This window comes from Euprymna scolopes, chromosome 12, assembly GCF_053919585.1.
Source record: "Euprymna scolopes isolate OS-2025 chromosome 12, ASM5391958v1, whole genome shotgun sequence".
NCBI lineage: Eukaryota > Metazoa > Mollusca > Cephalopoda > Sepiida > Sepiolidae > Euprymna > Euprymna scolopes.
This window is the reverse complement of record NC_136493.1, coordinates 7,911,536-7,926,177: the sequence shown is the minus strand read 5'-3', so window position 1 is coordinate 7,926,177 and position 14,642 is coordinate 7,911,536. Positions and strand designations below refer to the sequence as shown.

At 34.3% G+C, this 14,642-nt stretch overlaps 1 protein-coding gene across 5 annotated transcripts in view; it reads left to right on the top strand.

Annotated features, from left to right (window-relative positions):
• Positions 1–14,642, top strand: part of LOC145291164 (polypeptide N-acetylgalactosaminyltransferase 13-like) — a 175,705-nt gene that overhangs the window by 119,113 nt on the left and 41,950 nt on the right. For all 5 annotated transcript variants that reach the window (XM_080136692.1, XM_080136693.1, XM_080136694.1 and 2 more), the window contains one exon: positions 4,277–4,416. In XM_080136692.1, the coding sequence (XP_079992818.1) occupies positions 4,277–4,416 (140 nt within the window). The remainder of the gene's footprint in view (positions 1–4,276; positions 4,417–14,642) is intronic.

Below are 14,642 nucleotides of genomic sequence, written 5' to 3'. Positions count from 1 at the left end.
TTGAACCGATTAAGCATTTTACATTACATAAAAACACAAACAATTATCCAATTAGGTAGAAACGTAACTTACCCTACCTTTGCTTTCATTTATTTGTTTTTGGACAACTTTTTCGAATCTGTGTATAGTAACCCCCCCCCCTCCCCCCACCATCAACCAAATATTAATTACTAACTCACATTTTTGTAAAACAAGAACAACAAAAAGAAAAACATTTAGCGTTTCAACATTTTTGCTACGTTCGGCTTCATCCACTGATTGTTGGTCAAGTCCAAACCATGAATGATTGACAGAAACTCCCGAGGATTCAGATCAAATTCTGCAAGAGTACCATTTTTTTTTTCATTTTCGCCTGCTTTTTCACTTTTTGTAGTGGATTGCTGTACTAATATAAGAAACATGCATTTTCTCTTTTTATTAAATTTTCCATTACACCAAATTGAGCCACTGCAACGCGTGGCAGGGTACAGCTAGTGTGTGTATATATATATATATATATAATGACAACATAAAAAATAACTGAAGTAGATTTGTTCATTGCTTGTTTTTTCATGGTTGTCTCATAATAAACAGTCAATTTATTGGTAAATTTCTAGCAATGTTTTTGAATCAATGAAAGTTTTCATATTTTTAACTTTCAAAATGATTTTCTCAATCAAACAAATGTAATCGATTCTATATTTATACCAAATTAAAAAAAATATATCAACAGAATTTGGGAAGAAAGTTAGTGCTTAACAATATTATTGTCTTCGATTGTGAAATTATTGAATAAACCTCATTAGCAAATACACCCCCCCCCTTCACTCAATTTGATAAAAAGTTGCATAAGACATCCATTTCACTACAAACGCAACAACACATCATTTAGAAGAGCAATAGAATCTATGAAATTATTTAAATGGAGGTAAGAATGTCCTCGAAAGATTTTTTTTTTTTAATTATTTTTTTTTTTGTATTATTTTTTTTCTTAATTATTTTTTTTTTTCTAATATAAAAACATTAAAGAAGTGATGAGAACAGAAGTAAACTTTTAGGGCATAAATAAAGTTACAATATTCTTGGCACAATGTAGAAACCACTTGCTTTGGCAGCCTCCCTTATTTTGTCTTTTAGTCCTCACATTCCTGAAGTGGTGTTTCTAACAATTAGGGAAGAATTGCTGTTTTCTGGCTTGAAATCTCCTCATCTAACATTTATCATTCGCTAGGTTTTGACCTTGATTTTTTTTTTTTTTTTTTTTTTTTTTTTTTTTTTTTTTTTTTTTTTTTTTAGTGGTCACTTTTCATATGTCTAGTCTGAACTTGGAAAAAAAATAAAAAGCTTTTTAATAATTATTAAGTTTTTCGTATTAGAAAAGTGTCTAAGATCATCATCGTCATCAATATCATATTTAGTTTAATGTCTGTTTTACATGCTGGCAGATATTGTACAAGGATTATTTGCTTAAATAAATAATAGAAATCTGTAATCTTTTTAAAATTCAGGTTTCATCCCAAACAAGGAACAGTGCCACTTTGAAGTAGAGGGTTACTATCAGGGGCATAAGTTGCAGGGATATTATGGAGGGAGATGAGTAGCAAGATGTCTGTTCACATTACACTTGAACTTCTGCATGTCAGTACCATTGGGAAAGCAGAATCCTGGAAGGGAGTTCCACAGTCTAGCAGTTCTGGGGAAGAAACTATTGGAGTAGAAGGCTTTCTTATATCTAGGGATCTCTACTGTGTAGGGGTGGGATTTAGCTGGTTGTCAGGTTTGTTGGGGGTATTTACGTCGAGTATTTACAAGGCGAGTTTGTTGGCGATATTTACATCGAGGGGGTACAAGTGCTTGTAGTCAGAGCATTCACCATTAAAATACTTGTAGAACAGCCAGAGGGATGCAATATTTTGCTGATTGGACAGAGATTGAAACCTAGATGACAGTTCAGAACCTATCAGGTTGGCGACTCTCTTTTGAACCCTGTCCAGTAGTGAGAGACAAGTAGCAGATGCACCAGCCCAAATGTGACAACAGTACTTCATACATGGGCGATAGTGATGAAAAAAGAAACAAGTTGATACAACAGCACCATTGTTTTGTTTGAAATATTTAATATATGACTTGCGAAACAATGTATACAAAAAATCATCATATTTGATTTAACGTCCATTCCACATGCTGACACTTTGCATAGGTTGCACAAGGATTATTTGCTTAAAGAACTGTGACAATGCAACATGCCCGCCAGATTATGTGCATTGAATAAAACATGTTCTCACTGCATGCAGTGAATAAACATTTCACAGCACAATCAATATAAGAGTTGTTTGCAAAAATTAAAGTGGACATAATAACGTCCTTGCGAAAATATTGAATCGATTATGGAATAGATTCAATATTTGATGAATAAAACCATGAACAGCTTTTAAAAATTGATTTCCAAACTAACCTATTTCTGACCAGGTCTTTATTCATCCACCTTTCTCTAAAGTCTTATCTTTTTCTCTTATATTTTCTTTGCCCTTTCCCTGCCAACTAATGCTGCTATCCCAATTATTTTACATCTACTAAGCCATCCATTCTCTCATTCATTCTTTCATATGACCATACCAACAAAGTTTCCTGTTTTGCACACATCTCCCTACACTGTCCAGGTTTAATCTTCTTTTGAGTTAATGAGATCTTTATGGTTCACATTACACCTCTATTGTATTATTCTCATATTGGTTCTCTCTGTGCATCATTGGTCTTTGACCATCACAGGCCAGGTTACATTTGGATACATTATCACACTGTGTGCACATGCCTGACAGGTTCTTCCCTTGATTGACAATGATAATGTCCTGCTAGTTAGTAAGAAAAGTTCCTTGATTATTTTCCATCCAAATTCTTGCAATCACTCTACCACCTGCTCCTCCCTGTGCTTCAGTAGTAAAAAAAAAAAAAAAAAAAAAAAAAAAAAGTTTAAAAAATTCGCAATCACTTCAATCGTCTCCCCATCCAAATATACTTTCTCCGCATCTGAGTTCTCATTCCATCTTCATTGTTTTGCACCTGTTTCACACAAACTGATTATCCTTTCTCTCTCTCTCTCTCTCTCTCTCTTTTTTTTTTTTTCCACATGGGGGTCACCACTTATCAAGGCCCGAAAGCCACTCAGGGATAGGAGTTATTGCGTGTACAGTAATCAATGGGATAGTATTGTAGTAATCATTAGTATTGGAGATTTGATAGAGTCTTACTTAAGGGGGCGGTTTGTCAGGAGTTTGTTTATGTTGGACTTGAAGACGTCCAAGTTGTAGTCAGGTGGGAAACAGGCAAGCGGCAGAGTTCCACTGGCGTGCAGTTCTAAGAAAGAAGCTTTGCTCATGGAATCTATGTTTGGATTTAGGCACAGATAAAGAGTGGGGAAATATTGACAGTAGTTTCAGCCAGATGGGTGTTTCTCGTGAAAGATTGACGAGGGGTTGGAGCTCAGACAAGCACCTGCCATGGAAGTAATGATAAAACAAAGACAGGCTCGCAACGTCTCTTCTGTGGGAGAGAGGTTGCAGGGAAGAGAAAAGGGCATCCCCCACTAAACCACGAAGTCTATTTTGTACTCTGTCAAGGCAGGATAGGCTGTTTTTAGCAGCTCCTACCCAGATGTGGCAGCAGTACTCCATCCTTAGACATACTTGGCTTTTATACAGATAGAGAATTACATTAGTAGTGAGATATCTTCTGGAGTGGTAGAAGGATCCCACCATTTTCCCAGCGTCCCTTGCAACAGATTTGATGTATGTGTTCTATTTAAGATCAGGAGTAAAGGTCAAACCCAGAAGCTTGTCAAAACATGGAGCCTCCCCAAGACGAGAGCCATCCATTTCAATTGATGCCAGATGGGGATCTCACTCACTCTCAACCTACCTGTAATTCCACTGCACTTCTTGTGTACCCAATGCTTACAAATACTACACGTAATAGAGCAATAGTAATTTATAAAAAAAAAAAGTTGTTGGTTCAATGTTGCTTACAATCTCAACAACAATATATCATAAACCACCCCTTAATCAAACTCCGTTTGGTCCATTTATTATTTTCAATCCTCTCATAACATTCTTCATCATTCAATTCAGAACTGATCTATTTCATTCATCATGTTTCTATAACTTTTGGCCTTGAAAAGCGGTAAATCTGTAGTTAAATTTTTTTTTTTTTTTTTTAATGTGCAATGTTGTTTAATTAAAAAAAAACTTTGAATTTTCCTTGAAAATAAATTTTTGAAATGCTTATTTTTTTTTAATTTTAGGTGTGAAATCTGCCGATTATGGTGACGTATCGGAACGCTTGGAATTTCGCAAGAAGCAGAAGTGCAAATCATTCCGCTGGTATCTTGAACATATTTACCCAGAGTCGCAGATGCCACTTGATTATTATTCGGTCGGAGAAGTAAGTGAAAGTCAATAACCTCGGACCTTGTTTTGGAGGAGGGGGCCGTGATTGAGGTTGTATTAATAATTATTAGCAACATTTAAAGTTTTAACATTTTTATTCAAATGTATAAATATCATTTAGAATTGTTCCTACACTGCTAAAGAATAGATAAGCCATGAAATTGAAGTGAAGACACACACACATACACATATTTATATATATTTTGTTATTATTAGAAAGAAGTATATGTACAAAATAATTTTTTTATATAATCCAATTTAGGTAAACAATATAAGTCGCTACAATAAATTTGCTGTTTCAGTCTTAAAAGACATCGTCAGATGACAAGAAAGCTCTGGTCTTAATCGAGGTCAGTCATTGTGTCACCTGATTCAGTCTTTTAAGACTGAAACAGTAAATTTATTGTAGTGATTTATAGTGATTTTTGAAGCATTGACCCTGGGTCGGTTGGACCGGTTATTTTCCAACAAGTTCATCATATTTCAAACATTAGCTGACCTGTCTCAGAGATCCAAGGCTGCTTTTATTATGAGTGCAAGCCAGTGAATGAATAAAGGGATCAGTACCTTATGAGACTGTACGACACAATCACGTTAACACACCGATTCTCGCCAGATCACCGAAGTTAAGCAACATTGAGCCTGGCCAGTACCAGGTTGGTGACCATTTGGGAAGGTTAGGAACTGTATGTACTTTCTTGGAAGGTTGAGCGTGCGGCCAGCACCCTCACCCTGTAAAAAGAACTCTTCGCTACAAAAACATCTACAAAAGTTGTAGATGGCCTATGCCCCTTCAAGGGCTCAAGGGCTATGGATGAATGGACCTTATAAGACTGAGCTATACCAATAATAAATGATGTTAAAATGTATTTGGCTTTAACACTTTATTGCAGTTTCACATTGTCACCACTTCTCGAAATTGTTCTTTATTTTCAGTTAATGGTAGTTGTAAATAGTGATACTCTGAAACTGCAATAAAATAAGCTATGTGCATATTATTATCATTAGTAACAAAATCTGTGCACTTAAACTGATGATTGCGTATAGGCATAAAACATGGATATCTCTTTGTAGCTTAATTGCCATAAATATATTTTCATACTTTACTGTATATATAGTTCACAATGAGTAAACAAACAGTATGTTTATATGAGCAATATTTAATAATTATAGATAAAAATAAAGTGGTTCTGATAATAGATGACTCATTGAGTTTGAAAGAAATTCTATCCAAGGGCAAAAATAAACACTATTGTTCTCTCATTAGTCAAACTGGCTAATCTAGTTAACCCTCATGACCTGAATTATGATGTAGATGATTAAAAAAAATATTTATTATTAATTTTAGTTAGTTTAAAGCGTAATGGTACTATGATTGTCTTCAAACTGGAAAAATTATGAAGTCTAATAGCTAAACTACCACTTAGAATTTTTGCATTTCATAAACTTACTTTGATTATAATCCATAGTGTTTGAAAAAAGTGTATTTATGATAACAAACAGAATCCTCCACTCTCTGAGACAGATGGCAGCATACTGAATGTAAGCAATGGATAGTTGCAATATGGAGGCACCTGGCATCTACCCAGGTACTGAACTAATACGTACAAGGCGTGTTTGAATCAATTCCCGCTTTATTTATGCTGTTACATTCATTTATTTACAACTGAACGAATGAGTTGAAGCAGGTCACAAAGGGTTAAGTATATCAAAAATAAATTTATTCCACACAACTACTTACAATGTTGTTTTAATCAAATGATATGCCGTCTGCCCCCCTGCAGAGAGTAAAAGTCCCTCAATGGGGCTACCTGTTGGCCATGGGTGGCAACCCGTGATGCCTAGGAAAAGAATCCTGGTGGCTGAGCAACTGATACCTAGAGAAAATAAAGGTATCAGTTGCAACACTCCACTTTGACCTCGTACTAGGCTAGATGGGCGGTCGGAGAGGCCCGATCCGATCAATCGGCTGGTCAGGTCAAGACCTAACATCTATCATTAAAAGCCCAGTCAAAATAAGAGAAAACCTAAAATACTAAATAATAATCTCCTCTTATCAAATACAAGACAAAGAAACAATCAAACATTGTTTCTATAATAGACGTTAGAAGGCGCCCAAATCATTAAAACTCCTTCTCAAAATTTATAATAAAATATGGGAAACAAAAGATTTCCCAACTTCATGGAAACAAGCAACAATAATACTGATACCCAAATTGGGAAAAGATACATCAAACCCAGAAGACTACAGACCAATAGCTCTCACGGGCTGCCTATGCAAAACGTTTGAAAGAATGATTAACTACCATCTTATATGGTATCTAGATGACAACAAAATAATTTCTGAAATCCAGTGTGGATACCAAAAATATCGAGGATGTATAGACCACATCACTAACCTCGAAAATTACATCAGAAAAGCTTTTATCAATAAGGAACACATAACATCTGTTTTTTTTTTGATCTTGAGAAAGCATATGAAACTACCTGGAAACACGGTATCACAAAAGATCTCCACAACATCGGACTAAGAAGCAGATTACCTGAATTCATAGAAAACTTCCTAACAGACAGATCTTTCCAAGTTTGCATAGACTCGACTTTATCAGACCCACAAAATCAAGAAGAAGGAGTGCCCCAAGGCAGCATATTATCAACAACTATCTTTAACATAAAAATCAATAACATAAAAGAACTCTCTCCTGATATACATAGCTCCTTATATGTAGATGACTGCTCAATCATCTACAGATCTAAATACATTCACACTATTGAAAGAAAACTACAACATAACATAAATAAAATTAGTAAATGGGCAACGAAAAATGGTTTCAAATTCTCCAAAACTAAAACAAAATGCATCCATTTCTGTAAATAATGCAAACTCCACCCTGACCCAACCTTACAGATTGAAGGCGAAAAAATTCCATTCGTAAACGAACACAAGCATCTGGGAATCATTTTTGACAAAAACCTAAATTTTATTCCACACATCAATCACATCAAAACCAAATGTAATAAAGCATTACAACTCCTATGAGTCATCACCCATACAGATTGGGGAGCTGACAAGAACACACTACTCAAACTATATAGAGCATTAATTAGATCAAAAATAGATTATGGTAGCTTCATATATCAATTCATCAGAAAGTCATATCTAAAAACCCTCAACACGATATGCCACTCCGGACTAAGACTAGCACTAGGAGCATTTCCAACCTCTCCTGTAGAAAGCCTGTATGCAGAAGCACATGAAACTCCTCCAATGCTTAGAAATCAAAACCTTGGTCTAAAATACTACACAAAACTGACAGCCAACCCCACAAACCCAGCACACAATAGCACTTTAAATCCAAACCGTGAACACCTTTTTGACCAAAAAGAAAATGCAATCAAAACCTTTGGACTTAGAATAACATCGATTTCCAAAGAAGTAAATCTACCCATGACCAAAATTCACGAAACTGTCTTACTCAAAACCCCTCCCATGAAAATCGTATCTCCTAACATCAACCTAAGTTTAAGTAAATATGAAAAGAAACATACTCATCCAATAACTTATCATGATAATCTTGATAAAATCAAAAAGTATCCCGACCATGCACATATCTATACAGATGGGTCTAAAAAAATAATGCAACAGCCAGTGCAATAATACTCAATAAATCAATCAAAAAACAATCAAGCCTTCCAAAAAAAATCTCAATCTTCAGTGCTGAAATACATGCTCTAATCCTAGCTCTCTAACTTGCCTCCAATAACAAAAAAAAAACAAATTTATAATCCTTTCAGACACCCAATCTACTCTAAAAGCGATTAAAAATAAGATGGACAACCCCCTAATCACAAAATTACTCCAAAAATTAATTGAATTAAACAGTAAAAAAGAAATCATTTTCTGCTGGATACCAAGCCATTCTGGTATTAAAGGTAATGAATTAGCAGATTCAGCAGCAAAAAATGCCATAAATCTCCCAATCGATGCAAATTTTAAAATTCGATACATAGATATCGCATATACAACAGAGAAATGGCAAACCTACTGGAATGAACACCCTAACAAACTTCACGAAATCATGCCAAAAATCAAAAAACAAGAACAAAACACGAAATTAAACAGAAAAGAAGTCAAACTAACAAGAATAAAAATAGGCTATACCCATTTAACCCACTCATATCTCCTAAAAAAAGAAAGCCAACCCATCTGTATACCTTGTCAAACACCACCCACAATCAAACACATATTAATTGAATGTACTGATTTTGTAACAGTAAGAAATCGATTCTACAAAGAAAACAATATTAAAGAGTTATTTGATAAAAACAATCCCCACACCATACTCTCATATCTTAATAAAATTGTCCTTTATAAAAAATTTTTTAAAAAGAACCCTTTATACAGCGGCCCTGGATATGATCTAAAACTATATCCGATGGTAAGGCCCCAGCCTGCGTGCCTTGGGAAGTGTGGAGCCATCCTTTAATTGCCATTGCTCCCAGGTCCACTCTGACCCGAAGTGGTAGTACCTGTTAGGGTCCCAACTATAGGTTAAATAGAATCCGACTTAAAAAAACAAATATACCCCATTAAAAAATCGTTCCTCAAAATCACTAGATTTGGCATTAAATAACCTGAAAAAGGTTGATATGCTGTAAAACAAAAACAACCAACCAACCAAAACACAACAGATCACCAAAACCAACCAAATACCATGACAAACCAAACAAATTTCCGACCAGCGGTATTAGCAAAATACTAGAGTATATGATCAATAAAAGATTAACATGGTACCTTGAAACCAACAATCTAATAACCTACAAACAAGCTTCAGAAAAGGAAGAGGGACTATTGACCACCTTGTCCGACTCGAAACATTCATATGTGAAGCTTTCCTCCAAAAGAACATCTTACTGCAGTTTTCTTTGACCTTGAAAAAGCTTATGATACCACATAGAGATATGGTATAATGAGGGATTTAAAACACTCGGCTTAAAAGGAAGATTACCCCTGTTTATTGACAACTTCCTAAAAAACAGTACTTTTAGAGTCCTTTTAAATGACACTTTCTCAGACTCGAAAAAACAAAGAATGGGAGTTCCGCAAGGATGCATCTTTTCTACCACATTATTTAGCATTAAAATTAATAACATCACAAAATGTCTTGCCCCTGGTATAAAAGGCTCACTATATGTGGATGATTTCTTGATCTGCTATAGATTGTATTTCACTGACAATCTTCCAAAGCTCACTACTGAGTGAAAAATATCTTTTCATCTTTATTTATATATATATATACTAGCATTTTAGCCCGGCTTTGCCCGGGTGTTTTGAGGTGTACGCTTAGCAAAACAAAAAAAAGTCAATTTTTTTTTAATTTGACCCCTATTATGACCCCTTAAAATTTATAGTTTCGGGCTCAAATCACTTTATTAAGTTAGATCCAGGTTCAAGGAACCTATATCTAAAATTTCAAGTGTCTAGACCCAAAATTGTCGGAGGAGTTTGGTAGAGTTCTTAAAGGTCAAATCGTTGAAATTTGACCCCTTAAGAGCAAATTTTCTGGCTGACACCCGTCACATCGATTTTCCCAAATCTCAGTACCCGGTATTTCAAATTTCGAGTCTAAAAATTGACAGAGTAATTGCGTAGGGAAATGTACACAGACAGACAGACACGTTCACTTTTATATATATATATATATATATATATATATATATATTTGGTAAAGCTGGTAATTAGTAAAAACCTGAAGAGAGTGCTCAATACTATTGCAGAGCAAATATGTGTTTTATTTTTTTATTACTGTTTTATCTGTTTGGTTACATATGTTTCAGATGTTCGACCATGTTTACGATCTAACAGCCTCGTCAGACCTTGCAGAAGACTTATATATATATAACGAACAAAGTTAAATCATTTTAACAATAAAATTTTAATAGAACAATATACTCTTTTTTTTAACAAAGGCTGTTTAAAAAATATCTGAAAAAATTAGAATGTTTATACCTCCACGTATCAACATAAAATTTGTTGTATATTTAGAATTAAACTTATTTAAAAAAAAAAAAAAATCTTTATGATGTACATACTCCTCACAGAACGAACATGTCATATTCTAAAAATCATGTGAGTTTGGCTAGTAACTTTTCTATTTGGCTAGTAAACGAAAATATTTAGTTGTCAAAGGTCAACTAAAGATAAGTTTGTCTGTAGAGCCCTGCAAGGTCTAAGACTTGCAACAGGGGCTTTCACTACCTCCCCAGTAGAAAGCTTATATATAGAAACAAATGAGCTCCCATTAACCATGGGAAGGCAAAAATTGGGAACACAGTACTATATAAAACTTGCTTCAAACCCTTCAAACCCCACTTACAAAACTATCTTTGAATCCCAATTTAACCTACCCCTCAACATAAAAGAAAACACTATTAAACCTTTCAGCTTTCGCATAAAAGAACTCCTCTCCGAGACACAAATAAACATTACCCATATACACAAAATTGCCACTTCAAAAACACCCCCATAACTACAAAAACCTCCAATAATTATATTAGACGTTGCTAAACATCCCCAAACTAGAACAAACCCGATCACCCTCCAAGAAAAAACCGAATCCGTCATAAATGTTTTTTTGTGACTACTTACACATATATACTGATGGATCCAAAAATAAAAACAAAGTAGGGTCTGCTGCTGTAATTAATAACACAACTGCAACGACGAATTCCGAACAATGCTTCAATATATAGTGCTGAAATCCTGGCCATCAACTTAGTCCTAGACATCATCATAGCAAACCAATCCAACAAGTTCATCATCTTCTCAGACTCCAAATCAACACTCTTATCCTTATTAAACCAAGAATCGACACACCCATTAATTATCAAACTCTTACAAAGAATAAACCAATTATCCACAAGCAAAACCATCATATTCTGCTGGATACCTAGTCATATTGGCATCCCCGACAACAAAAAAGCTGACAAAGCAGTAAAAAAATCGCTATACCTAAATATTTCTGATTTCAAAATCCTCCATTCAGACCTAAAACCAGCAATCAACAAGTTTATTAGAAATAAATGGCAAAAAATATGGAACAATCAAGCAAACAACAAACTTCAAAATATCCAACCTAATATCGAGGAATGGTATCCAGGATATCGGAAAATAAGGAAAGAAGAAGTACTAACCAGATTCAGAATAGGACATACCCATATTACTCATTCTCATCTTCTAAAAAATGAGTTACCCCCAACATGCATTACTTGTCATGAACCATTTACAGTAAAACACATATTAATCTACTGCCATGTTTTTAACTCAATTCAATCAAAATACTACCAATCCAAAGACCTAAAAGACTTATTCAACAATACAAACAAAATCTTGAAATTTTTAAAAGAAATAAAACTATACACCAAAATTTAAACCTTCCCATTCTATAGAAACATTAATTACTACACCATTGACCAATATTTAATTGAAAACCGAACATATCACTAATAGCCAAACAGAACCCAGCATTAAATAACCTTTAATAGTTGATATGCCATAAAACAAACCAATCAATCAATCAATATAAAGGACGTTCCAGAAGTAATGCCTCCTATTTTTTTTTTATTCTACTCAAATGATTAAACTTATGCATTGATAACCTGAAATTTTCATTCCTCTGTTGTCAGATATTGTCGGTGTGAGTTTCTAAGAAAGCAGCATCTGTCATGGACATGCATCAGAAGTAGAAATGTGTCATTGAATTTCTGGCTAAAGGTGCATTGAGAATAGTGATGACTATTTATGAAAATAAATTCTGAGGATAAAAAGATTGCTTGTTTTAATGGTACCACTCTCATCTTCATAGCATTTCAACTTTTTGAGTTAAAAAGAAAAGATTCCTCCTTGATATATATATATATATATATATATATATATATATATATATATATATATAGTGAATAAATGACAAAAAAAACTATATTCCAAAATTCATGATATTGACCATCTTATAATTTATTCCTTTAGTTCATTTAACATTTGTTTTTTTTCTTTTTTACAAGGTGGTCACCAGTTCTTGACATATATATATATATATATATATATATATATATATATATATTAGATTTCTGTATGCAAATTGAGTTGGGTGTTTATTTTAAAATGAAATGTATTTGGGTGACAGGTATAGAGAGCCTCTTTTTGAGATGTGTAGGCCCGTCTGAAAATGCTCTTTCAAAGTTACCCACTTCTAGAGGGGCTCGTTCTATTATGCAAGTTTCTTTTCAGTAACTCTCATGCTAAAAGCAATTTTCAAGACTTGATCTTCTTTATAATGACTTTATTCTTGCACGTCTACTCGAAGAAGCAGAAATCCAATTTCCTTTGTCTTGAACTAATTTTAGACATTCTAATTTCGTCCACGCCCTTTCTAAGTAGTCTGCCTAATTACCGAACAAAGGAAGATTATCAGGTCTCTACTTGGTGGACATCCTGTGCAGTTTAAGAGGTTAAAGTCTCCATTATGGTCCATTTGCCTCCGTATACTTATAGGGGTGGGGGCGTTGCATGTGCAGGTGGTGGAATGGATAGAGATGCAGACTGTGGGAATGGCTTGTAGTGTCTGTTAAAGATGAATGCAGTCATTTCCACTAAAAGCTCCGGGAAAGCTTTTTGTCTATTTGCTAATGACGCCTCACTTATCAGGACTAAAAGCCATTTAATGATTAGTTAATGAGATAGATTGATGGTGAGTTGAATGATAAAGAATATTATGAGAGGGTTGAAATTGATGAATGGAATAGTATTTGATTATTCATAGGAGACTTTATGACAAGTATTTCTTAACAATGAAATTGAAAATGACCATATTGTAGACTGTAAGGAAGCAACCATGTGATAATGTGTTCCACAGATGGAAGTTCTAAGAAACTCTGTTCAAGGAAATTTCGTTTGATATTAGGTATAAAGAGAAAGAAATAATAATATTATCACTGCTATTATTATTTTCTATTGTGTTTATTTTTGATTGCATGTTGTTCATGTAACCATAACTAAGCTTAATATTAAATAGCTTTTTGTGTTTAGGTAAATGTTCATCTATTATTCTGATGAACAATTTGCCAATTTATGTCTTGTCTCCGTGTTATAAAGCAGATTAAACCTGATTGCTTTTAATTATATATTATTTTTGTTTTAATTTTTACTTTTATTAAATACTAGCGAGGGGTACCCGACGTTGCCCGGGTGTTTGGAGGTGTGTGTGGAAACTCCAGGGGAGGGGGATAAAAAAAAGAAAACTAAGTATGAGGATCGAACCTGAACCCTTGAGGCAAAGTTGTAAATTAAAGTATGAAAAAAAAAGAAGTGCGCTGTTAACCATTGCCCCACCGCGAGATGCTAACGGAAACACGTTTGAATTTATTTAATTACTTGGATTTGGCAGGTGCCTGTTTTAATGAGTTAATGAGGTCAAGTTTGACTGCGGGATAGTATTTCATTTACTGCGGGAACGCTTCCCAAGATGTTATAGGAAAAAGACTAACCCACATGCGGCGAGCGACAAATGTTGAATATTTATCTTCCCAAAGTCGAGAAAATTAAATAGACAAGCGAGCTTCGTTGTTAACTCTGAGATATTACGATTTATATGTGATATAAAAAGTTTTAAAAAATTGTTAGGTGAGCGACCACTTCTCTGAAAGAAGCCTTTTGTAGACATACAGAAAAAGCGAACACACATACATACATACATTTTCGCTTCTATATTTATTGATTAATTTGTTGTATTGGCTGTTTTTATTATTATGAAGTCATGTCATAGTTTGTCATGTTAATTGAATATATTTATGTAGCTGAAATTAATGGCTAGTTTATGATGGGTATGCATGTAAGCGCCCAAGAATGGTGTACACACGCTTTCAGTGGAATCCTATGGAATACCAGAATGCATTCACCCAAGAGTGATATAAGATATGTTGCGGGCCAGAATATAAATATCCTAACTCGCTACAAAAGAAAATAATGAAAGGAATGGAAAGAAAGAAACAAAACTCAATTGCTGGATAAAATAAACATGTTGTTTATTTTATGTCGAAAATAAAAGGTTTAAGGTGGAACAAGTGTTCATTCAGTCGTTGACGACTACACGCATGGAAAAGAAAGGAATGAAGTAGAGGACAAGAAATGGCAGTCCTGCATGTAGAAAGAGAAAGAGAGTGATG